Genomic DNA, 27,127 nt, shown 5'->3' with positions numbered 1-27,127 from the left:
AAATTGTTAAAATAATGGATATCAGAAAAAGACTGTGGAAATTAACTCAATCATTCAGTGAGCCATTATACCAGAATTGCTGAGTACCAGTTAAAGTCCTGGAACTATTCTAGGTGGTAGGAATACAAAACCAACATAGGAAGTATATTGACAAATGTTCACTGGTTATTTGTTCTTAATATCTAAGTAGGAGATGAGGCTTTTGGGATCACCAGCAAGAGAAAGAAGTGCCTAAGACGTGAGTGAAGATTTGCCAGTCAGAGAAGAAATGAGAATAGCAGGAGAAATGGTTGAAGAACAGGTAGAGAGGAAGATATTTGCTCCCTCTGAAGTTTAGATATGCTTATTTCAAGAAAAAAACAGATGAACTATCAGCTAAGGTATCATAAATACCTAAATTAATACTTCGTGCAAAGAGATGATTGAGAGATAAAGCAAGGAATCTTAAAAAAGATACAGAAAATCTACAGGACAGATGCTTCTAAGGTTTTAAAAACCAAAGAAACAGTCTAATGTCGGTGCAGGCAATGTTTGCATGAAAATCAGTGTCCCAGGGGTTCAATATTTCTATTAATAAAGAGCAAAAGTCTTAGAGCTGTAGGAAAGAACCGTTTAGAATGCATAGATATGTTCCAGACCATTTGAGAAAGAGAGTTACACCTTGAAAAAATCATAAAATACTATTAATTCTTTGTAGGGGAAATATTATAGCTCATAAAGTTTAGCAGAAGTTCTATCATTACTGATTGAAAAGTGTTTGGGGCTGTATTACCTTTTTTGGGTTTTAAGAAGTCCAGACATGCTTGGGCTTACAGTTGATGAGAATTTATTTTACTATTAAGATAATGTTGAAAAGTAAGTCTTCAAAGTTGTTTTCTCTATTGTGGTTGGGTACCTTTGACTTTGCCCTGACACTTGGTCCTGACATGGGTGATCACAGTAGTATAGTCATATAGTCATAACTGGGTGTTATATGGAAACCAACTTGACAATGAACTATTTAAAAAAAATAAAGAAAACCCAAAGCCTACAGGCTTATTAAATAAAATAAAATAAAATAAAAAGTAGAGAGTACCCTGTATCCAAGGAGAATACAGCCTGTAAGATTGATGATTGAAATAAGGTTGAGAAACATCTTTAACTATTCCTTATGTGTTTCTCCATGTTACCATGGGCCAACCATATCATCCATCACAGCCACATTTCATGCACATGCATTTCTTCAAGCTTCAAGCTGTTTTATCTGCCTAGATACCCTTCCTCCCCCTCTATCACTCATTCTTCATTCAGAGATCAAATATCATAAATCTGTGAACCCCTTGTTGTATACCACTGCTCCTTTGTGTTTCCATGAACTTTTGCAGTTTTATCACACTATGTTTATATTGGAATGTTTGCATCTATGCCATATATACATACATATAACACCCATATATATGTATATAACCCATATATATAACACCCATATTTTGAGGGGTAAGTCTTTTGAAAACATGAAACTGTCTTTTTCCTTTGTCATAAGCATAAATTTTGTCCCTATTGTTGGGTGTACATGAAATGTTGCTTTATCACCCAGATAGACTTGTAAATGGCAGAGAGCTTCACTGGCCAGATAAGCCATTCAGTATGATTGCTAGGAGACATGAAAATAATGTGTGTCAGGGTATCTCTTTCCTTGGACCCAAATTACCAGAAATTTTAATGTGCTATAGTGTTTCACTGTGCCACCCCCCTAAAATGTTGCAAATATCAGAGCTCATGTTTATTGCTTTATTTTATACCATTATTTCTCTGGTGTTTTTCTTATGAAAAGCTTATTTAGATTCTTCCTTTCTCTTTTTCTTCCCTCTCTTCCTTTCTGCATCTGAACCGATTATTCAATAACATCTACTAGGCCACAAAACTAGTAGATGACTGGTATGTGGATTATGGGCCCTGTTTTCATTGCACTGTCTCTAAAGCAGAGTTCAATATGTTAAAGAATATTAATTAAACAGAGAGAGTGTGGTTGTATAACAATTTCAGAGAAATCTATTAAAAATAACAAGAATTCAGAATGAATCTTTGAATTGGATTTAAAAGTTAAAAGCCACTTTATTTTGGAATATTTGTGTTTCACTGACTGTGCTTTTGATGAATGAAAATCTATCTAGGTATTCCTAAAATAATTATGGTGAAAGTGAAATATAACTACCCTGTAATTTATGATGAATTATTTTTTTTTATCCCCTGAGGAACTCTGTGTTGAATGAAATGAGTCACCACATAATCATATTGTTTATCATAACCAGTGCTTGTAGATTCATATTGCCATGTAATTACAGTATTAAAATATAAAGTAAGACAAATGCACATTCATTCTTATTCACACCTGCTTTTCTTCGATCATCTTAGTTGATGTGATGAACTCACAGGAGGTTTTTTTGTTTTGTTTTGTTTTTTGTACCACTGCTCATTACTGCACAAAGGCTTTCTTTCTTTCTTTCATTATTAAATTCATTATTAAAAAAACACATAAGTTTAAACTGACTTTAAAGTCCTAAGGTTGGGAAAAAAATTGACAGACGGGTGACAGAATGGGAAGGGAAAAGTGCATGTGTGAGGGCCGGAGGGGAGAAAGAGAGAGAAATCCCTGAGGTAAAGAAAGACCACAGACCATATTACCTCCAGAAATGAAAATCTAGCTAATTTGTTGATCCATATGCTTAGTTCTTGCCTGATCCTTGACTCCTACCTCTCATAAAACAGCAATTTTTTAAACTGTGCGGTTGTATAATGGGACCCCAAATTATCACCTCCAAGTCCCATTGCTTTCTGCCATCTTAGTCAGTTGTCATTCTCTCACAATTTAAAGAATATCATTTTGCTTCTCATTAAACACTTGGGCAACTTTCCTTTTATCCCTTTATAATCTTTTAGTGCTTCTTCTAAATGTTTCTTAACTCACAAGATAAGCCATCATACTTAGGAGTTCTTGCCTTCTTATGAAAGTATAGAGTCCACTAAGATTCACAGCTTTCCTCATACACCAAAATGCTTTGTTCTCTAATTAGAAACATAGGATTTTGATTAAAACTTGCAGATACTAAAACAAACTAACAAAATCCAAGTATCCCTTGGGTTGATTGACTGTGTGAGTTAGAAAAATATCTTAGATAGTGCTAAGTTTCAGGAAAATCTTTACTTTTATTTCTACTGATCTCTTTTTGTCTTTTCCAATAATGTGTTAAAGAGGAGTTATAATAATAATGACAATAATAGTAATAATAACAATAAATCAAGGTGACAAGGTAATGTTACCTCAGCGGTAAATCAAAAAGAATGTTGATTTTTTTCTGCATCTGAACCGATTATTCAATAACACCATACTCCAACATTTCACATGGGATTCCACAAGAGAATTAAGTTTTACAGAAAATCATTTGACAAATTTTTTTTTTTTGTTTTAAGTCTATTTATTTGAAAGAGAAAGGTGGGGGACAGAGGCAGAGAGAGAGAATCCCGCCCGGGGCAGTGGGAAGCTAGATCCAAGGCTCCGACTCACAAACTGTGAGATCATGAACTGAGCCGAAAGCAAGAGTCAGATGCCTAACCGACTGGGCACCCCAGGCCCCCCTGACTAATTCTTTCAAGGAACATATATAGCTAATGTCATTATTGATGCATATGAGAGGAGTTAAGAGCTTGCATACAATGCCTTAAGGCACTGGAGCTTAATTCTCCTATGGAACTGTGGTTCAGAAGAGCTGTTCTACCCCCAAGGTACCAAAATTATCTGTTTGCCCCATCTCCCTCCTTAGTTGGCCAACCAGGGAAAGCAGTTGAAGTCCCCATTAGAGCCTCCATCTTCAGTTATATTATGTTCTCACATTTCTGGAATTTAGGTGTATTGTGTAGCCAGTGTGTATATTCAATAAAGTAATATTTTGTTTCCTGATACATTTTTGCTAAGGTGATGACCTACCTTACAATAAATGTCTTATTAGGGTTAAGAAAATTGAATACCTTCTTTTAGAACCCCTTTGGTACCTCCTTACAGATTTACTTTGCTCCCTCTGTCGTTTGGGATGGAAACACAATGTCCCTGCAGCAAAGAAGACTTTTTGCTCCAAATAAAATATTATAACAATTGGTAAAATTTAAATTTGATGAAATATTTATAATTGATTTTTCTTCTATTAACTTATGTAAACCTGTGATTTTTTTCCTACTGCATGGATTATAAAATGAAATGACATCAGGTTTAATGCAACCAAGTATATTTAATGGTAATAAGAGTAATGGATTAATATTGCATGGTTTTCCACCGAGTGCACCATGCCTCTCTGTGGTCTAGTGTTTGAATGATTTCAAGAACTAGTACCCTAAGGCTTTTGTGTGTGTGTGTGTGCTGGTTGATAACGTGCAGTAATAGGTTCAGATAGACTAATTTGTGCCTAAGTGATAGCTAATATATCTTCCTCCCAGATAGTATTTAACTTGATTAAAATGGACAGGTCAACATAAGGCATTTCAAGTGGGGATTTCAAGCACCATTGAAAGCTAATTGGGCAAGGCAAAGCTTATAAGAAAGAAAGTATACTTGGAGTCGCCAAAATTCTAAACGGATGCTAGGAGAAATTGTATTTGCATCACATTCGATACAAGCACTTTGGTCCTGCTCAGTGCATGCTGCTCAGGGAGCTGCTTACTTTACTTAGAAATGTTATTTTCGTTGTTCATTAACAAATTGGAAAAAAATTCCAATTGCCTTATATAATGCAACCACATGTGCCACTTGTTTCAAAATGTGCATTTGATGGAGAGTGGCTTTAAAAAGTATAAGAATTATGATCAGTTTCTTTCTAACATTTTTCCTAAAAGGAAAAAGAAATAAGCAAACATATCATGATATGCAGTACATGGGTCAAAAGGCTAATGTTTATACAGGCCCTGGCAGCTAACTGCATTAATGAAGAGAGGAAATGAAGAGACCCTCACAAACCTGAGTATGAGTGATTCCCCAGAAGATGTTCAAATTCACTTTTTAAAACAACATTGTGGGCCAAATAAAACATTTTTTCCTGGCCATCTTCTATGGCCAGGCTGTAACCCTGGATAGAAAATTCAACTCCAAACTTTCTCTTAATTTGTGAATATGTTACTAGGTATATTAAATTTCATTCAGTGTAATTGTAAGGATTATTTTATAAGATGTATAAGTAACGATGAAATAAATTCCCTTTATGATCTGGTTATATTTTATTCCCAAAAAACAATTTTGATCATAGATTTTTCTCTACAGCTAATCAAATATTATATGATTATAACCACTTAGTGTTTATTAGATAATATGTCCTCCACTGGTGCAGGGCTAGATTAAACTAAGTGCATGATTTTTTTTAACACCTGACTTTTCTATTCTCTCTCATGGGGAGAGAACTAAATGTAAAGTTTTGTTGTGTTTGGTTTTTCTTTTTGATTATATGTCATTAAAAAAACTTGGTGATCTTTCTCTTTTTCTAACATGCATTAGCTAGAATTACTCTTAACACATAAGTTTATCAAAGACTGGATCTGACTGTTTATAAGCCATCCAAATACAATTTTTAAAGAAAAAAAGTTAGATTATGGAAGATACCAAAATATGAGATGCCCAGGAAAATCTTTTTTTAAAACATTTACGTATTTATTTTTGAGAGAGAGAGAGAGAACACCCAAGCAGGGGAGGGGTAAAGAGAGAGGAAGGGAGAGAATCCCAAGCTAGCCATGCAGCCTGCCATGGGGCTCAGTCTAAACTGTGAGATCAAGACTTGAGCCTAGATCAAGAGTTGGATGCTTAACCAACTGAGCCACCCACACACCCTTAGGAAAATCTTCCAAAAATGAAATAAAAATAAAACAAAATAAGAGTGACATACATAGAACAGTTTCATGGATTAAGTAATCATGCTACTTTATATCAAGCTATTACACACATAAAAATATTCCCATACCCGGGACACCTGGGTGGCTCAGTAGGTTAAGCATCCAGTTCTTGGTTTGGGCTCAGGTCATGTTCTAATGGTTTGTGGGATTGGGCCCTGTGTTGGGGTCCATGGAGACAACACAGAGCCTGCTTGGGATTTTCTTTCTCCCTCTCTCTCTGCTCCTCCCCAGCTCACACACTCTATCTCAAAATAAATAAATAAACTGAAAAAAAAATTCCCATATCCATGTGTTCTTATTGTGTTCTTAAACGTGCAAAATTACACTGGATAAACTAGAAGCCAGAATCAATTATAAAGTGAAAATGAAATAATCTTCTGTCAGTCTTCCAAAATGTTTATTTTTCTTTCTTCTCTCATTCCCACTCATCCTCCACTCACTTCTTTCCTTTCTGCCCCTGCAGAGACCTCATTTTTCTACCCCTCAGCCAGGCCTAAGACTTCCATTTAAATTATAGCATATACTAATGTTCATCTTATTTCTATGGCTTTAGAAGCATCCCTACAATCTATATCTAAATTGTCAAATCTACCTAAACTATTGGAAAATATATATTTTTTCCTTTCTTGTATTCTTGATTTTATTCTTTCCATGTTATGGGGAGTATTTTCCTTTCTCTCTGATCCCAGCTGCTGAATTAATAGGCTTTTGGACTGCTTCTTCTGGAGTCCATCCACACACTGTCAGTACTGATGTTGTCTTCTTTTTACTACTCTCACACTTTGCTTATGCACATTTCCACATTCTTTCTTAACTATTAATATGATTGGGTATGGCTCATGATTCCCACTAAATTAAATTACGTGTCATATCTTTGTTTTTTCCTCTCTTTAAATTTTAGTTTTTGGTATCAAAGAGTATATCCAGAAACACTGAATACTAAATAATCTGTTCATGACACTTTTTTTTTGCAAAAATTCCTAACGGAGTATGATGATTTCATTTTCTGATGTATCTTTCATGTATTAATGATGATAGTGAACTGATGCAATTTCTTTTTTTTTTTTTAATTTTCTTAATGTTTTTATTTATTTCTAGGAGAGAGAGACAGCGTGAGCAGGGGAGGGTCAGAGAGAGAGGGAGTCACAGACTGAAACAGGCTCCAGGCTCCGAGCTGGCAGTCAGCACAGGGCCCGACGCGGGGCTCGAACCCACGAACCGCGAGATCATGACCTAAGCGAAAGTCGGACGCTTAACCGACTAAGCCACCCAGGCGCCCCGAACTGATGCAGTTTCTTAATTTGAGCTTCAACTGATTTAATTTTGTAATCCTAAAAGGACCTAGAATAAATACTGTTTACCTGAATTTTCCTAAAATCAACCAGTCTTTAGAAAATTGTTGTGTTGTTATGTTAGAACATTATTAAAACAAAATTGCCTGTACTTTCAAATGTGTAGACATCAGGAAACCAGCTTAGACTGGTTTCTAGAGCTCAGTAGACAACTGGCCAAGATTTCTGAAATAGGGTTGCTTGTGATTATGAGCTCAAGTTTTGGCATCAGAACTCAGTGAGGTATGTTAACTCTCATCCAGGATACTAGAAAATTTTAAACACAGAAGAATTATAGAATCCAAAACCTTTCCTGAATGTCGAATCCAAGAATCAAAAAGGAGAATGTTAAGAATAGTCAAATCAAAAGCACTGATCAGAAGCAAATACCAAGACTGGGGTTAAAGTATAGGAGTTTAAAAATCAAGATAGTCCAAGTTTATTTTTGTTTGTTTATCTTATTTATTTTTTAACTATGTGTCAAACACTTCATTAAGCTTCTTCTGTTATTATTTCTTTCAGTTCTTAAAAAGACTCTATGAATTCAGTGGTATTCATCTGCCACTTTGCAGATGAAGAATTTGAAACTAGGAGATAACAAGAAAGCCAACGGACACTTCATAGGTACTGAGTGGAAAGGCTTGGATCTCTTAATCCAGTCTGATGCCAAAACCTGAGGTCCTAATCATTCATAACCCATCCTCAAAAATATTGGCCAATTTCCTGTAATCAAAACTGTTATTTGTAGCTTAGATTGTATTTGTTAGATGGGCCGTGTTTGTGAATGATCAGTAAATGTGATATTGATCAGTTGGCATATGCTTTGACTCACATGCCCACCTCTGGAACATCTTTTTTTTTTTTTTTTTTCTGATCTTATAAATTTATTTGTTCCTCTTAAAACAATCTCATTTTTGACTGGACTCAGACTTTGAGGTAGAACCTCTCAGCGAAGACAGCCTCCGTCTCTTGGCAATCTGTTCTTGGCATTTTTCTTCGGCCTCCTTCATTCTCTTGGCCAAAAGCTTAGCATATTCTGTAGCCTCTTCCTTGTTTTTCTTGTGCGCTCCTTCTTCAAAGCAATGCGCCGACGCTTGTGTTGGAGGACACGTGGAGTGACTAGACGCTGAATCTTCGGTGCTTTGGTTCTAGGTTTCTTACCTTCTTTGTTTAGGGGCTTTCTCACAACATACTGGCGAACATCATCTTCCTTTGAGAGATTGAAAAGCTTGCAGATTCTGCTAGCTCTTTTGGGCCCCAGGCGATGAGGCACAGTAGTATCAGTGAGTCCAGGAATATCCTTCTCCCCTTTTTTCACGATGACCAAGTTGAGAACACTGAGATTGGCATCCACAATGCAACCCTGGACAGATTTGCACTTCTTTCTCCAGTCCTCCATGGTCGGTAGCAGGAATGCCCCTTACTCAGCAGTAGGCGGACGCGGCCATGGGTCAAGACACCCTGCTTCATGGGGAAGCCTTGTTCGTCATTGCCACCACTGATTCGGACCACATAACCCTTCCACTCTTCCCCTAAAGCATCAGCAGCAACTTCTGTAGCCATTCGCTTCTCATAAAAGGTATGAAGTTTGCATTCATCGTCCACTTCAATGAGTTTCTGGCAGCCAGTAGCTGGGAAAGAGACGTTCAGCTTCATCTTGAGGCTGCCTACCGCCTCCAAGGCGCCACGAAAAAGAGCTGGAACATCTTTTAAAAAGAGGTTGGGTTTAAAGACTAGACCATAACCAGTCATCTGGCCCATCATCTTCTTATCATGCAAATACTGAAGTTGACCCTATTCTACTATGCAATATGCTTCACCTCTTCAGTTGCCCAGTCTAAGTTTAGAGTAAAGAACAGAAGTGTTGGTATTCTGAAGTCATTTGAAGTTTGGGGTCATAATATCTCTCTGTGCTTTTTGTGACTGGTCATGACACTTGGCACTAGAATCAGACTTTCCAGTACTGCAGCCTGTTATAGCTTATCAGTAGCTTCCAGACTTCCCTGGGAGGTATGCCCTATATATTGAAGAGACTGGAGTGTGTCACTTTGTTAAAGAATTTTCCCCTCAGGATCTGAGGCTGGCTGTTTTAATCAATCAGGGCTTCACTATGCTATGAACCTTCTGTTCTATCTCTGCTTACTTCTGCATCCCTGGTGTTATGGCTGGCGGGGAGTAATCTGCTGCTAGCATTATATAGTCTGTCCTTCATCTGATGGTGTTTTGGCTTACGAAATAGAGTGCCTTTGAAAGGACTTGACTAAAAAACACATTTATCAAAGTATTCTGAAGAATGGCCCATGTTTGTTTTGTTTTGTTTTTTCTCCCCATGGCACAGGTTATTTCCATAATTAGTATTTTTCCATAGCACTACCCATTTCTCAACTTAGTCTGTTTCCCACCTGCTGGAATGTAAACTTCACAAGGGTAAGGATGTCTGTCTGTCTTCACAAATGTAACCTGACTGCCTAGAATAGTACTTGGCATGTAGTAAGTTCCCTGTAAATAGTTGCAAGGTATTTGGCATAGGCTGAACTATGCCTTACCTATGCTAGGCTATGGTGATTAGGTCTAAGAATTTTAGGGTACCAGACTCTTTCAGTAATTACTGTTTTCCCCAGAATATAGTTTCATTGAGAAGTTTGCCCTCACATATGGTCCCTGGTTATGTATGACACTGTAGATGAGTGAGCATTGAGATAACTGCCTTTTTAATATAGGTACATAGCCCCACCTAAGCCAGTGTTTGAAGATGAATTTTCAATAAGATAGGATAGAATGGGTTCAGATATGTCTTATCCAGGCTGCTGTAACAGATTACCCTAGACTGGGTGGCTGTTTATTCCTTACAATTTCAGAAGCTGAAAGTCTAAGAACAGGGTGTCAGAACAGTCAAGTCTGATGAGGGCCCTCTCCAAGGCTACAGACTGCCTACTTCTTATTGAATCTTCACATGGCAGAAAGAGTGAAAGAGCTCTTTGGAGTCCCTTTTATAAGGCCAAGGATCCCATCATTAGGGCTCCACTCATGTGATGCGATTACTTCCCAGGGGCCTCACTTCATACTACCATCACATTGGGGTCAACATATGAACTTTAGGGGAATGCATACCTTCAATCCATTGCAGAGAAGACCAGGATGACAGCAGAAACAATAGTATTTTCAGTTATTAGATTACTATAGATGTTACCTGGGACCAGACTAGTCCCTTTCCCTGCATATAAAGGTCGATTATTTTACTAAATTGTGTAAAGCTGGGTGATGGACTGCTTATATCATCCTGCATATGCAAGGACTGTTGGATACCCTTGATTTTTGGAGTCTCTCACGTTCAGAGACTAAAATAGAGTCTACCCTCACTTTTTGATGAGCTAAAATTCAATCTCTATACAATCATGTACATTTAAAAATATTTTTAATGATTATTTCTTTTGAGAGAGAGTGTACATGCTCAAAAGTGGGAGAGGGGCAGAGAGAGAAGGGGAGAGGGGGGCGGGGAGAGAATCCCAAGCAGGCTCCTCACTGTTAGTGCAGAACACGATGCAGGGCTTAAACTCATGAACTGTGAGATAATGACCTGAGCTGAAATCAAGAGTTGAACACTTAACCTACGAAGCCACCCAGGCACCCCTTATCATCAGCATTTCTAAAGAAAGGGCACATTTCCAACTGCAGAGAACAGAGCCTCATTCAAGTCTAACCTAAACAACAAGTAACAATATATTTCAAGTATTTTATAGCTTCTTAGCTTGGGAAATTCAAGTTCTAACCTATTAATGAACCTCTAGAAGAAGTCACTACTGTGTATTGGAAACACTTGTGATCCCCATGCAGAAGAGATCCCATATATCTTGGATGTCCAGCTTCATGTAATATTACAAATGTAATACAGAAAGTGTCTTGACCTTGAATGGCGTGTGTTAAGTAATGCTAGAAGAACGGTAGTCCTTTGTTCTTTACCAGGAATATCTTTGAAGATGTCTGTGTTTGTGTCTTCGTTTTGCTTTTCTGCATTGGACCTGCAATCATTCATCTCTTTAATCAAGCTGCTAATATAGAACAGAACTCTGCAGTGATTTAGTATATGTCACTACGAAAATATTAAATATTAAAATATAAAATATCTTTATCATCCTCAATATAGTTCTACAAGTCATCATTATAGGCTTTCTGTATGTAGGAGGTGAACTTCACACTGTTCCAGTCTTTCGGATAAACAAGATAAAAAAGAAACTACTTGCCTAGGATTGCCATTAAACTGTAAACACATTGCCTTGTAAAATTAAATGATGGATTGAGTTAGAATACAACCAATTTCTCTGCAAGTTAGGAACGAAGGCCGGTTACCAGAGAAATCACAGAATTGATAGCAAAGCACTCCCTTTTGTCAATTAAGTGGAAAGTAAGCTAAATTGTACATACTTTTATCCTTCATTCTGTACGAGAGATAGAAACTTCAGGAGCTTTAGAAGCCAGAGAAAATGTCCTGTGGTATCCTTATGGCTGTGATTACAGCAGGTTACTTGCCATCTGAGACTGTAAGAGCTCAAGAAATATAACAGTATCTTCTAAATTTTTACCAGACCAAATGGTACAACAAATAAAATTAAGAATCCAGGAGCCAGAGATGTAAGAGCAAGAACATGTAACCATTGATTTGTGTGAGCCAGCTGCACGGTGCATATATGGTGGGGAGGGGCAACCCACTTTTGCAAATTTTCAGTGATTGAGGGGTTGTAGATATATGCATCATTTTGTTGTCCTTAGATCAGCGGTACAGATCTGGTTGGGCTCTGATCAGTTTCCTGACCACTTGGACTTATTGTGTCTAAAGGGACTAACTGAAGAAGTTTCTAAAAAGCACAACTATAAGGCATTCACATAAATTTAATTTATCTTGAAAAAGTAGACAAAGTTGAACATTATTTATGAGTTATATAATATATTTTTACTGTTAATATTCTATTTTAAAATATATGTATTCAAAATGTACTAGAAAATATATGTATTTGATACATACTCTTTCTTTACTTCTGCTAAGGTTCTTGGGGCAACTGGGTGGCTTGGTTATTAAGCGTCTGATTCTTGATTTCAGCTCAGGTCATGATTTTGCAGTTCATGAGTTCAAACCCTGTGTCTGGCTCTGCACTGAGAGTGGGGAGCCTGCTTGAGATTCTGTCTCTCTTCCTTTCTCTCTGTGCCCCTCTTTTGCTTGCTCTCTTTCTCTCTTAAACATCAGTAAATAAACTGAAGGGGAAAAAAAGTTCTAAGCTAAATCACAGAATATTAAAGTATAAAATATCTTTATCATCCCCAGCACTAACACAGTTGCATGAGATGCAGTTGATTTGAATGAAAAAGATTAATGAATAGGTGGAGGCGTTATTTTGGTTTTGAAACCTATCATAGAACTCACTGATACAGTAATAATCCAATTTCTTTGCATTCAACAAATCAGTCATACTGTATATATTCAGATTTGTTTCTTTCATTATTTACCTGATGATAAAATAAAATGGTCTGGTTCTAGAAAAGTTTTTAAAAATATAAGTAAAATAAGTGCCCTCTCTTTCCTGAGGATGGGAATGAGTAATCAATTTGCATCTTTTTATTTGGCAAATTCAGATTTTTAAAACATATTGATGTTTTAGAAAAATATCCAACTCATGGATCCATTTATTATTTAGGAAAGGAAATGGATGCCTGTGATATTCCAGGGTATTTAATAAATTGAGTAAGGATTTGTCTTTTCTCAGTAAGTTTGAATTAGAGATATGGCCATATAAACAAATAATTATCTTTCAAATGTGGTAAGTTAGCAAGAGTGGTATGCTGAAGGAGCTATAGACAAAAAGAGACAGAGGGAGAGTGAGGAAGACGACCTAATTCTGCAAGGTGAAAGAAAAAGGAAGAAATAGGAGGCCTGACATGTTGAAAAGGGGCTTCATGGAAACCCGTCTGAGGAGACTTCTGATGTATCAACGGCAACTTTCTAGGGGCCCCGTTGCCAAAGGAGTCATACTTAATGTGACAGAACTTGAAATATATGGCACACTTAAATATTTATATGTATTCCTATACTAGTTTGGCAGAGATTAATCATTTCAATATTATTACAATTTTTCTTAGCATTGATTCAGAAATTTGGTCACTTCAAGTGTGTTTATTACATTATAACAAGATTTATTGAAACTATCAAGTCCCTAATTTTCTGTAAATAGTGACTGAGTAATGACCTTTTGTTGTTGTTGTTGTTGTTCCAAAAGACGAAGCTTCATATTTTGCACTGCATTTCCTACCTCTCACCAAGGTAGTGGGTATCATGGAAATGAGCACCGGGAATGTTTATATTATTTGTGCTTACGTCAACCAGTTCTACAGCCTGTTGAAGAAAATCCTTCCTGGGGGAAGAAATCTTTAGCACTTCAGTCGGCATTGTTGAATGGAGGCCTCTCTGATCTCAATGTGTGTTTCCTTTCAAAACTAACACGGTAGCATCCTAATGCCCAATATGATGATGTTAGAAGGGGGACCCCTGGGAGGTGATAACGGTAAGGACGGTGAGCCTTCTGGATGAGATCAACATCCTTAGGAAAGGTACCCCAGAGAGCTCTCCTTCTCTTCACACTCTACTTCCTGTGTCTCCCATGGTCTGAGGTCTGGGAGAGGGCCGTTTCCAGAAGTACCACAATCTTGGTCTTCTAACCTTCAGAACCGAGAAATGTATGTTTGTTGTTTATAAGCCACCCAGCGTACGGTATTTTGTTATAGCAGCCTGAGTGCACTAAGACAGAAATGAACAAGTGTTGCTCAAATACATTCTAATTAAATTTGGACTGAATAAACAATTTCTCAGTTTATTAGGAACTAAAAACTATAAATGCAGTTGTGAATGGCAGTCTTAGTGGCATGTACACATGAAGTTCTCGTATGTAAACAAAGGCACTAAATTTCTCTCTGTGAGCACCTCTAGAGCTAATTCAGAGGAGGGGTTACAATGATAGCAGTTAGCATTTAGTTAATATTTACCTTGTATCAGACATTTGTATCTGATCAAAGACAGAATCTTGGTTTATTCCCATTTATAAAGTTAATTCAGTATCTTTCAGGTAAACTCTCAATCTTTTTCTTTTTCTTTGTTTTAATTTTTATTCATTTCTGAGGGGGGGGAGGGGCAGAGAGCCAGAGACACAGAATCCAAGGCTCTGAGCTGTCAGCACAGACAGCACCCGTGAGCTGTGAGATCATGACCTGAGCCGAAGTCTGAGGCTCCACTGACTGAGCCAGGAGGCACCCCAAGCTCTCAGCCTTTTCATACCACCTTCCCCAGAGAGCATCTGTGTGTCTGGTGTGGAGGGGAAACCTTCTTATGTAAACTTGTGGCTCCTGGAGTCGGGGGTGGGGAGAGCTCTTAGATATATTCTCATACTCTGATCTTGCTTCAGCTACAGTTTTTATTTTTCATTTTGTTTTATGTTTGTTTTTGTTTTGTTTCCAGTTCTTCAAGGGTTCCTGGCCCCTTGAACTGCTGTGAACATGTGGTTTGTACTCTGAAGTAGGTCAGGGACAAGGGGTTCCCGCATGCTGCCTCAGCTCCACTGCAGTGGCTGTTGGTGAGGCCGTCTTCCCGGAGTTCACCTACAATTTCTGTACTATCCCTGGCAGGGAGGGGTCTCAAGTCCAGTCACTTACCTCTCACCAGGGGACCCCCCCCACCACAGCAAGACTAATGACTGACACTACTCTCTGCTACATGAGACTCCTGGGAGTTTGGGGACATCTTCCAACACCACACAGGAGTCAAGAACGACATAGCAATACTAACTCATTCTCTTCACTGACTGCGCCACACTGAGTTCTTCTCTGTTGGGTCAGGCCTGCTACACAGTCACCATTTATGGACTTGCTGCTGTTCACACCGAGAGCCTGTTCACACATAGAGCCGCACAAACTCGTGAGCTCCATTTTGTCTGATTTTAGCCTTCTTGTGGAAAACCTCTCATTCTGTGACGTTAACACAAACTAGGAAGCCATGTCATGGCAGAATGAGTCCTGGAGACTCCCAAGTTTTACCTCTTTTCTTGTTCGCTCAGCTCCCTGGGAGAGGGGGCAGGCTATCTGTTCTCTTCCCATCTAGAAAGGATTGTCCCCAAGTCAATTTTTTCCTCCCTTCTGAGGAGGGAAACAGACTCCTCTTTCACTAGGTTTTCAAAGAAATAGCACTGAACATTTTGGAGATCTAAAGTTAGTTCAGGCCAGGGGTAAGTAGTTTAAGCAAAGATCCTTTTCTGAGCTCTTCCTGGGCTTTCTGAAATAGATAAACCTTCTGGACCCCTTTCCTCATCTGTAAACTGCGATCAAACTGCGATCTGTAAACTGAGATCCCATAGGTACATGTAGGCTATAATAATCTAAGACTGAGATGCTTAAAATGCTTTCAGGGAAAAAACAACAACAACATGTTTCTCAGAATGACTGGGCGGCTCAGTCAGTTAAGCATCTGACTCTTGATTACAGCTCAGGTCATAATCTTATTGGCCTCTGAGTTTGAGCCCCACATCCAGCTCTGTGCTGACAGTGCAGAGTCAGCTTGCGATTCTCTCCCTCTCTCTGCCCCTCCCCTGCTTTCTCTCTGTCTCTCTCACTTTCTCTCTCTAAATAAATATATGTTAAAAACTGTTTAAAAAAGAACACAAAGTTTTCTCTATATTTAAGTATCCAAAGTAATCTGCTCTTTTTAAAAATTTATCTGGCTTTCCTTCCATGTCTCTATGAACACATTTAAATAAATGATTTGCAAAATATGCTTGCTTTTTGTAATACTTAATCTTAGTATTAAACATATATGTCCCTGGTCAAACTATAAAGTTATTGTTCATTTGGAGGCCTAAAAATTAGAACTGCTATTGATTTCTTTAACATTTAAATTGTTGATTTCATGAAAGTATAAACTTCACACCTTAGTGAAATATTTTTTCTTGTGTTTACATAAACTTTATCTATGTGCCCAGGTGAATCTACTCAGTGGTTCCATATATGGTTATTGAGTGAGCTACTCAATTAATAAGTAAATAATTGCATATATCTTTGAATTTTGAATGTCAGTTTTACTCTAGTAGTTATTGTTACCCCATGCTATTGAAAACCTTTAAAAATATTATGATTCATGCCTTACAATATTCTTTCAAAGTTGTTTATCTTATAAGAGTGCATTCCTATAGAGATATTGTGGACTCTATAACATAATGTACTCATGTTATAGTAACTTTATGATTTGCGCCGACCAAAATAAATTAGGATTCTCTTACATTAAGGATGACATCTTTCATTGGGCCCTTCTTGTAGTGTATCTAATTGAAAGCATTTTTTGTTTCTAAAGCTGAGGAGGACGTGATCTTTCTTTCTTTCTTTCTTTCTTTCTTTCTTTCTTTCTTTCTTTCTCTCTCTCTCTCTCTCTCTCTCTCTCTCTCTCTCTCTCTTTCTTTCTTCTTTTTTTTTCCCCACACAGTTTCATAGTAGAATTTGCAATATCCTGAGAGGTTTCACATTTTCTGGCAATGTATATATATCAAGATATGCTGCTAAGCCCTATATGTGTTGAATGGCCAGTGCTAATATACGACTCAGGAAAAGAAGGAAGGTGAACATTCTGGCATAGCTGTGGTGTGACAGATTTCTGATTTGTCAGGCTTATGTATAAGGTTTAGTCTAACCTTCATCTGGAGAGAAAGTCCACACACTTGGACTGGACAAAGCACTTACATAGGCATTGAGACACTTAGGAATTAGGCCCAGTCCTTAATTTAATTTATGACTGCATAGTAGTGATTCAAGATTCCACACAATGTTGCTGGTTTCATCAAGGAAGCTAATAAGTTACATGTCTAAGTGGTGTCTGTTGAAATAAACTTGGATTGGATGTAGAACTTGGACTTAGCAGCCACTTCACGATATTTTAGTGTTAATTAAATGTCACACTCAAAATAAGTGATGAGTGAGCTGTGCTTGCTCTGGTAATGGACTCCAGAACTACCTACCACATAAGCACAGAATGCTTCACTCATCACTCAGACATTTTCCAGGCTAATTGGCATGAAGGGATAATTTTTACTTTTATATACATTACGTGATTTAAGAAAAAGTATTTATCTTAAAATACGGGACACATGGTCTTCTTGGTTCCTATTTTATAAATATTAAAGTAACATAATTATTTTAACTTTATTAATAAACTTTTGCTGAGTATGCTATGTGACGAAGTTTATTTAAATTTGGAGTTTCAACTTCTATATCTCATTCTAAACTTGTTGCATATTATTTAATTTCAAACGGTATAGTTTAAGAAAAAATCATTCTGTTTTCAAAGCAAAAATATATTTGAATCAGCATGAACTTCATTTCACAAATGTTTCCTCTTTGGTATGATTTATTCACTTTAATTTCTTAGTAAGCCCAGGGTTTTAAATGCTTGACATGTGGGAGAATCTCAAAATATGAGTGATTGATTTTTGCTCCGTGCTGTGGTTCTATGGCATACGAGAGTGTCATGATAATCAGATCCATTGCCGCACCACTGGTCTGCCCAAGCTCCCCATTTCTTGACATTTCCTTACAAACATTCTCCCTTTCACTTGTAGTCCTTTTTTTTTTGTTTTTTGTTTTTTTTTATCCTTATTTGCCCTTTCTTTTCTTTCACATATTCTCTTTTGAACCTCAGTTACTTTTTGAATACCGGTTACAGGGATGACATGTTTGTACTTTTATATTCATATGTAAAATTCATGTGTTGATTGAAACACACTGTCACACACACAATCACTGAATAATCCATGGTAGCAATACCTTTTACTCGAAAGTCAATATGTCACTAATTTAATTTACGCAAATTTTTATAAATTTAGCAAGATACTGATTCTCAAAAATAGAATAGTCTACAGAGAATAAAAGTGAACTTAAAACTGCTTTTTATTCCATTCAACAAGCAGAAACATTCAGGGAGAAATATTAAGAAATTTTCATTTGATTTGTTTCATTTCCTATTGTATCACTTTGTTTATGCACACATTATTTTAAAGTTTTTATTTAAATTTTGGTTAGTGAGGATACAATGTAATATTAGTTTCAGGTGTACAATGCAGCGATTCAATACTTAGATACAGCACCTGGTTCTCCTCCTTAATCCTCACCACCTATTTTACCCATCACCCTACCCACTTCCCCTCTGGTAATCATCAGTTTCTTCTCTGTAGTTAAAAGTCTGTTTCTTGGGGTGCCTGGGTGGCTCAGTAGGTTAAGTGGCTGACTGTGGCTCAAGTCATGATCTCACAGTTCATGGGTTCGAGCCCCACATCGGGGTCTGTGCTGACAGCTCAGAGCCTGGAGCCTGCTTCAGATTCTGTGTCTCCCTCTCTCTGCCCCTTCCCCGTTCGTGCTCTGTCTCTGTCTCTCAAAAAATAAATAAATTTAAAAAAAAAATTTAAGCCCGCTTCTTGGTTTGCCTTTCTCTTTTTTTCCCCTTGGCTTATTTGTTTTGTTTAAGTTCCACACGTAAGTAAAATTATATGATATTTGTCTTTCTCTGATTTATTTTGCTCAGCATAATACTCTCTAGCTCCATCCACAACATTGCAAATAGCAAGATTTGATTCTTATTTTTATTGTTTATTTATTTTGAGAGGGGAGGGGAGGGGCAAAGAGAGGGAGAGCAAGGATCTCAAGAGGACAGAAGTAAATTGGTGTAGAATAAAGAATGACTGGGGACTTCAAGAGTTCTTTCCTTCCTTCTTTCTTGCTTTTTTTCCTTGTTGTTGTTGTTGCTGTTTCCTTTCTTTCTTCCTTTTCCTTCCTTCCCCCTTCCTTCCTTCCTTCCTTCCTTCCTTCCTTCCTTCCTTCCTTCCTTCCTTCTTTCTTTTCTTTCTTTCTTTCTTTCTTTCTTTCTTTCTTTCTTTCTTTCTTTCTTTCTTTCTTTCTTTCTTTCTTTCTTTCTTTCTTTCTTTCTCTTTCTCTCTCTCTTGCTTTCTTGCCTTCTTTCTTCCTTCCTTCCTTCCTTTCTTTCTTTCTTGCTTTCTTGCTTTCTTGCCTTCTTGCTTTCTTGCCTTCTTTCTTTCTTTCTTTCTCTCTCTCTCGCTTTCTTGCCTTCTTTCTTTCTTGCTTTCTTCAATAATGTGATAAAGACAAGTAGGATACACCATAGTAATCTGAGAAAAAGGCAAGGCAAGGGTGGTTTTCCTTTTTATCTTATTTGGTTATTTTGTTTTGTCTTTTCTTTTTTGTTTGTTTCATTTATTGTTACTATATTTTTAGGACATGATTAGACAGTGTCTATAGCTTGACAGGAAGGTGCCAATTGAAACAGAAGCATTAAGGAGGCAGACCAGTTGCTTTTAATAAGGCACAGGTGGGGGCACATGGGTGGCTCAGTTGGTTGAGCCTCCGCCTTCGGCTCAGGTCATGATCTCACATCTGTGGGTTCGATCACCGCATCGGGCTCTGTGCTGATAGCTCGGGGCCTGGAGCCTGCTTCGGATCCTGTGTCTCCCTGTCTCTGTGCCCATCCCCCTCTCATGCTCTGTCTCTCTCTGTCTCAAAGATAAATAAAAAACATTATAAAAAGAGAAATTTAATAAGGCACAGGTGATCTAGCAACCACAAAATTTATTTTCCTAATTAGAATAAGAAAGTTGAATTCAAATGTATATATATATGTACACATATATGTTATATGTATAATATCACAGAGTTGGAGAGGGATTATGCTAAAATGTTTAAGTTCATCTTGGTAAACTTAGATGAAAAAATATTTAAAACTTGTTTTCATGGGAATGCCTGGGTGGCTCAGTCTGTTGAGCATCCAACTCTTGATTTCAGCTCAGGTCATGATCCCTCGGTTGTGGTATAGAGTCCTGTATCAGCTTCTAGCTTGCTTGAGATTCTCTGTCTCTGTTTTTCTCTCTTTCTCTCTCTCACTTTCTGCCCATCTTCCCTGCTAGTGCTCTCTCTCTCTCAAATAAATACATACATATAGAAATACATAAAAAAGAAAAGAAATAAAAGTAGTTTTCATAAAACATTCATAGCCATCAAGTTTCCTCGTGTTTGATGACAGAGTATTTCTTTCTTAAATGCTTCAAAGGTTCTGAATTTTTTTGAACATTTTATAAATCTAATAAACCACTCAGACTGTTGTAATGGAGTGACATGGATATTCAGTAATAAACAAGTGAATTAAAAAAACGATAGAGGCACCTGAGTGACCCAGTCAGTTAAGCGTCCGACTTTGGCTCAGGTCATGATCTCATGGTTCATGAGTTCAAGCCCCGCATCGGGCTCTGTGCTGACAGCTAGCTCAGAGCCTGGAGCCTGTTTCAGATTCTGTATCTCCCTCTCTCTCTGACCCTCTGCTGTTCATGCTGTCTCTCTCTCTCTCTCTCAGAAATGAATAAAACATAAAGAAAAAAACTATATACATAATTCTCTCAAAGCAGATATAATTTTAAAATCTTTTCAATGAAAACTGAAAAGAATCAAACTCATTTGGTATAATTAATAATTTGTAAGAACTTTCAATAAGTAAGACTCCTTGAGAGTTTCTGTAATTATTTGGTAAGTGCCTTAATTCTCTCAAGTCCCTTCATGTGGAGGCCAAGGAATAAAAGTGCTTGCTTGAAAAATGTTACAAGTCATTGTACCAAGATAAATCAGTGCCGTAAGTTCTCTCTGCATGTCTGTTGAATTTTAAGTGGGTCCAGCTCTGCTTTGTGGCAGGCATGTAGTAGACTGATTAAGTTGTCAGTTTTTACACCTCTGCAGGGGATAAACTGGCCATTTTAAATGCCATTGTTAAATGTTGTATCAAATTGCAACGGGCTCTTGGGCCCCTCATGGTACTGAGAAATGCCAATGACTTCATTATATTTATATTTCTATAAATTAAGAAAATCTTTTTTGAATATCTGCTATTTGATGTGCGTTCTTAAATTATAAATATTAATTTAAGCTTTGTTACGATAGCAGTTACCTTTGCCTATGTTCTATTTTGAGACGTAATTTTCATTTAGGAAATAAATTATAGCTCCATAGATTCCCTCCATTAGCTTCTCTTGATATTCTTTTTCACATTAGGGACCGTTGCGTCATTGAAGTAGAAAGATCTTAACATCCTTGACCTTTTTCCCTCTTTCGCCAATATTCTAAATGATTATAGAGATAACTTCTATTTTGATCTTTGTTGTTACCTCCACTCCTAAATTTCCATATTCTTTGTCACCAGCCAACCCAGATACTCAACATAACATGCCCTAAAGAGTTTGTCCCCTTAATTCAATTTGTCAGTTATCTTGTCTTCTGCCTAACCTTTACTAAATGCTAATTTTGTCATGTCAGTATCTATTTATAAATAATTAATGGAGAAAAACTTAAGGCTTGACATTTACCATGGCTTTTGAGATCCTCCAATGTCTTTTCAAAACTGTTTCTCCAATGATAATATATTACCCATATTATACATAAAGACAACTTCCTCTATATTGATCTACTAGCTATTCTCTGAATGTTCCTTGAACACTTTACCTTACGTACAATATCCACCAGCATTATATATTCCTTACATGTAATGTCCACCCTCTTTCTGTCTGTTTATTATAACATTTATGACATCTTTTTGTTTTTTTCAAGTTTTATTGCCCTCTATGCAGCCTTCCTGGTTATAAATCTCATGATGGCCATAATTGATACAGGTCATCTTGTTTTATCATTTGTCATCTTATGTAGTGTTAGTTTTTCCAAATAAATTATACTTCCTTTGATGTTTGGAACTGTCGCTTATTATTTTTGTATACCATTGCATTTAAAATAGTGATTTGTATAATGCATTTAGTTAATAAATATTGATTTTTGTAGACAGTTTTTAATTTACATAACTCTACTTTTAAGGTTAATATTACATGCATTTCTTTGAGAATAATTCACAGAGGACACAGATTTATCATGGCTTCACCATTTAGTCTGTAGGTTAACTCTTTTTCTTATTTTAAGGATCTTTTTTGAAGATACTGGCATTTTTTTTTTACCATTCAAATCCAGTTCTAAACCAAAAAGATGACTTATTGATTATAAGGAATGCCATTATATAATCAATAATGCTCCTTATATGAAGTTAATCTGTGAAATATTATACCCTTTACCATTTTCTTTAATATTACTATATCTATTTGAAATACATAAAAAGGTAAAACACCAAATTTGATTTTTCAGCATCGGTGAATGCCATTTCATTTTCAAATTCCAGTCCTAAATTGAAATTTTAATTAGAAATGCTTAATATTATTTTTTCTAAATGAACTAAAGGTCTCACATTACTGTATGCATTCATTTTTCATGTGTACCTTAAAACAACAAAAATGAAGGAGAGATTAACCAGGTAAGAATTAAATATATCAGTCCTGTCCAGTTTTCTCTGAACACAACTTTTGACACTACAAAACTTTAATTTTCTTCTGACATTTGGGTCCAAAATGAAACCATTGTAGGTGGCTATGGGTCAAGAATGATTACAAGAAACTCTAGATGTTAAATCACTAGAGCCGTGATTAAGAGATGACCTTAAATTTGAGTTCTCCAGGTTTTTCCTAATATGCTCATGTATTAATGTATCTGTAGAGGTCAATTAGAGCAAATCCAGCCTGTGGGAAATGTATTAGACTAGAGAATTATGTATTTTCTTCATATACCTTAATACCTGAAATATAATGATGTGTCTAGTAACCAAAATGTCCATGAAAAATATGGTCTTGATTAATCGGTGAATTGATAGTTTTTACTCAATGAAAAATTAACCAAGTATTTTAATATAAATTAACTAATTAATTTCAGGCTCAATTTCATTTTATTACAATGAATTGGTTATTTATTATACCCATTAGCAAATCAGTGTAAAATTATCCAGAACTGTATTTGACATTTAAAGTGGTTACATCCTTCAAGTTTTGTCTTTCCGATAAACTTTTCCTCAGAAAAGCAAAATTACTACAAAGAGTAGTGATGGGAATTATTTAAATAATAATTGGCAGACATTTCTCAAACTGTCTGATATCTTTAAAATCCATTTAAGGCAATAACGTCATTCTAAAATTTTATATTGTCAATAATGTCAGTGTTCTGTACCTATGGTACTATAAGCCCTTGGTGTTTATCCATTATTCTGCCGTGTATTCATACTTTATCAGTTTAAGGGAAATAAAAGTGAGGTTGATAAGCCTCTTGCCTTTAGAAATTTACATTTAAATAAGGAAGACAATTTAATTAGCAATTATGTAAGTTTCATTTGCTTAATGAAAATTCCTACTGACCAAAGATAGTTATTTAGTGATATTATAGAGGAGGCTATCAAAGAATATTTGTAAAGTTATTGTTATATTAGTTTTGCTTTGAAGATAGAATGTAGCGAGCTATGTGAATGTGTGAGAAAGGGAGAGAAAGGCAGAGGAAATAGTTTAAGGCAGTACAGAGTTGCAGGAAAGTGTGAGTCCGTGGAGAAAGGGCAGAGATAATTAATAATGATTGTATCTAAATGTAGAGGATTAGGAAAAAGTAATTGGAAATAAACATGGAAAGGTAAGTTTTCTTTCAATTAAAATTTGTATAATAATTAACTAATAGGACTAAGCAAATCCACTCTGGGGACTTTTGAAATAAGCAGGTGAAATTAAAGTTTTAGAAACTTATGCATGCAGCAGCCTGAGAAATACGTCATGGAAAGAGAGCTTGAAGAGATAAAAGTCAGAAAAAGAAATATAGAATCTGATATATCACTCTCTCGGATTAAAATAAACATCTCACATTAAAATTAATGAGTACATGTATTAGGGGAAAAGTGTTGGAAATAAATAAGAATGCATACAAATGATATTTCAGAGGTTCTATCTCCAAGACTTAAAATTGATTGATGATGACCAAAAATGGAATATGAACGGCAGACAATTTTTGATGGAAGGGGAAAGGGTTCCGTTTGCACATAGAAAATTTGAAATTAAAATACACTATCCAGCTGAATTCTAGCTGAAATTTGGAAATCACAGGATTACGTTTTAGAAAAGTGCACACTAAGGATCCAAAGAAAAAAGGAAGTAGGATAAATGTCTTAAAGGAGAAAGAAGAGGGAGGAAAAATAGAGAAAGTGGAACAGAATGGCAATTGCTTTTGATTTTCAGCCATCCGTCTTTACTGCCTCCTGTCTGTAGGTATGCTCAGATCTTCCCCAATTTATAAAATTCCTGCCCAGAATTGTGGATCCCCAAACCCCTGCCATCTCTTCAGATTCAAGCTTCCTTACTATACTGGCAATCTCAATTTCCTTAACTTCTGCAATTTGCCTCTGACCCTATTACACTTAAACTAAATGCACCAAAAGGATTAGTTATTCTTCAGAAGGAAAAGTCCCACTCTGTGAATTCTCACTGGAATTGGCCTTGTTTATAGTTTTTAAATATTCTCTTGTCCCTTGATTCTACTAGTTTTCTTCCTATTCTTTCTAATTTCTGGGCTTAATCTGTTTCTCTCTGAAATATTACAATTACTTGAACACTCAGTGAGCCCCTAAAATGCATCAAGTACTCTGAGAATTAAGGAATTATGAATTCCTGAGAGGAGAGAAGAAAGCCATGTAAGCCAGCCTGTTTCCCAGAAAGGTGTCCTGAAAAAAAAAAAAAAAAAAGGAATTTATCCCTCAGTGATGGGGAGTACAAGGAAACATATTTTAAAGAGCTTAAACTTTTCCCGCAAGTCTTCCTTGAGAAATGTTTTCTTTTCTCATGTTTTTGATTCTCCATTTCATTTCTCTAGTTGTTTCCAACATAGTTAAGTTACACTCTTAGTCTAATTTCTTTTTCTTTGTTTGAAATTCCATGGGTCTGCCTGTCCTTTTGGATGTTTAATTGACTCTTGCTCGTAGTGCCTTATTTCACCATGGTTTTTATAATGTTAGAATATGAGTTTAGGTTAAGAAGAACTTCATTTATAAAAATCTTAAGCAATGTGGGAGCACCTGGGTGGCTCAGTGGGTTAAGCGTCCAACTCTTGATCTCAGCTCAGGTCTTGATCTCAAGGCTGAGTTCAGAGCCCACATGCTAGGCCTGAAGCCTACTTCAAAAAAAAAAAAAAAAAAAATCTTGGGCAGTGAGGGCTAGTGATGTAAGTTCCTCTGAAAGGGATTTGTGTTCAAGTCTGCCACTTAGCTTGAGCTTTACATGTGGCCCTGCTACTTTGTTTAAATTTTCAGCTTGGAGTTTCCCAAAGAACATGTATTTATGATTAAATTCTCAAACCTAGGATATGGCAGAGTGTGGTTAATCTACTTAAATAGAAACATTTCCTCCTTGCACAGTCCAGAAGAGTCAACTTCCATCACTGCCTTTCTGCCTTTGATTTATTGTATACCCTTCTCATTCCTAAGGATAATTTGATTTTGGTCCAGTGTTATCTGGTGTTCTATAGCATCCTCTTTTATAGACAAGTTTTGATCCTATGTTTGTGCAAACTGCGCACCTTTTGGTTACTACAATCTACATATTATCAGTAGCAACTTTATACTCTGGCTTTTAGATTTTTTATATTATTTTCCTCTTGAGGCTCCATTATTTTACTGAAAGCTCAGATAATGTATATGTGGAAGTAAGGGATAGTGGAATGGGTTTGGGATGTAGGTACAATATCTTGTCTACCATACTATTAGAAATAAGTCTTTCAATTTGTATTAAACTATAATTCTAATTATCTTTTAAAATTATAGAGTATTCATTTATTTTATTTTTCAATTTGACAGTAAATTAATTGAACAGCTCCTCTATTTTATTACCAAGGTCCTGGTTCCTTCACTTTATTTATCTTATACAAACAGTTTTTATTCATGTTTCTTATGCAATATTTTTTCTTCTTTCATGGAAATATTTTAGCATGTTGTCAAAATGTAGTTAATTTATATATTTATTGTTACACTGACAGTATAGGATTTACTCTTTCAAATAAGATTCCAAATGTTGGGCAAAAATTTTCTGTAGTTATTGCTCAACATGGTAGTACATATATAACCAAGAATGTAAATATGGAAGTGAGTATTAATTTATTCATTTACTTGGGAAATAAATTTCAACATGTTAGGTTAATTGAGCCCTGTATTGGTCTAGTTGTAAATTGTATACTAATGTAACAGACATAATGTTGTTAGATTGTCATAATTAGATTGTATTTTATAAAACTTCCATTTTTTTTACAAGTAATAAAAATTTACAGGGAAAATAATTTTCTGTAGTTTACAGATCATGTAATAAGATCTTAGAATTTATTTAAAACCATACTTAATTATTATTTAAATTTTTTTTCAGCTCTTCTTCAAGTGACAATTTCACTTAGCAAAGTAGAGCTTAGCGTGGGCGAATCTAAATTCTTCACATGTACAGGTATGTATGTGTACAAGTATTTTAAAATGATAACTTGTTTTATGCTTTAATTATTTAATACTATATATTGGCAAAATTTAAATAATAAAAAACAATTCTCTAAAAATAACATCTTATATTATCACCGGGCTTCTGATGTTGGGAGGTTGTAAACATATTTTGCATATTAAAAACTATGAATTTTATTTCTGTTATCAAGGTATTAATGTTGACTCTCAAGCTAGTTTGCTCATTTATTTTGAAAATAACTTATTATCAGATATGATTTATGCACAATAACTTAAATAAATTCAAATATTATTCCTGTATAAATAGTAATATTAGGAAGAATATAACTATTATAACTGAATTATCTTTTTAAATATGCAATGAATGGGGCGCCTGGGTGGTTTAGTCGGTTAGGCGTCCGACTTTCGCTTAGGTCATGATTTCGCGGTT

At 36.1% G+C, this 27,127-nt stretch overlaps 1 protein-coding gene and 1 pseudogene across 2 annotated transcripts in view; one reads left to right on the top strand and one right to left on the bottom strand.

Annotated features, from left to right (window-relative positions):
* The window catches only part of NCAM2 (neural cell adhesion molecule 2), a 505,403-nt gene that overhangs the window by 261,891 nt on the left and 216,385 nt on the right, over positions 1 to 27,127 (top strand). For both annotated transcript variants that reach the window (XM_039248946.1, XM_039248947.1), the window contains exon 2: positions 26,615 to 26,689. In XM_039248946.1, the coding sequence (XP_039104877.1) occupies positions 26,615 to 26,689 (75 nt within the window). The remainder of the gene's footprint in view (positions 1 to 26,614; positions 26,690 to 27,127) is intronic.
* Positions 8,105 to 8,915, bottom strand: LOC120242965 (annotated as a pseudogene).

This window comes from Hyaena hyaena, unplaced genomic scaffold (assembly GCF_003009895.1).
Source record: "Hyaena hyaena isolate Hyena2069 unplaced genomic scaffold, ASM300989v1 scaffold_323, whole genome shotgun sequence".
Classification (NCBI taxonomy): domain Eukaryota; kingdom Metazoa; phylum Chordata; class Mammalia; order Carnivora; family Hyaenidae; genus Hyaena; species Hyaena hyaena.
The sequence above is the reverse complement of the archived record's forward strand: the minus strand, read 5'-3'. Positions and strand labels throughout refer to the sequence as shown.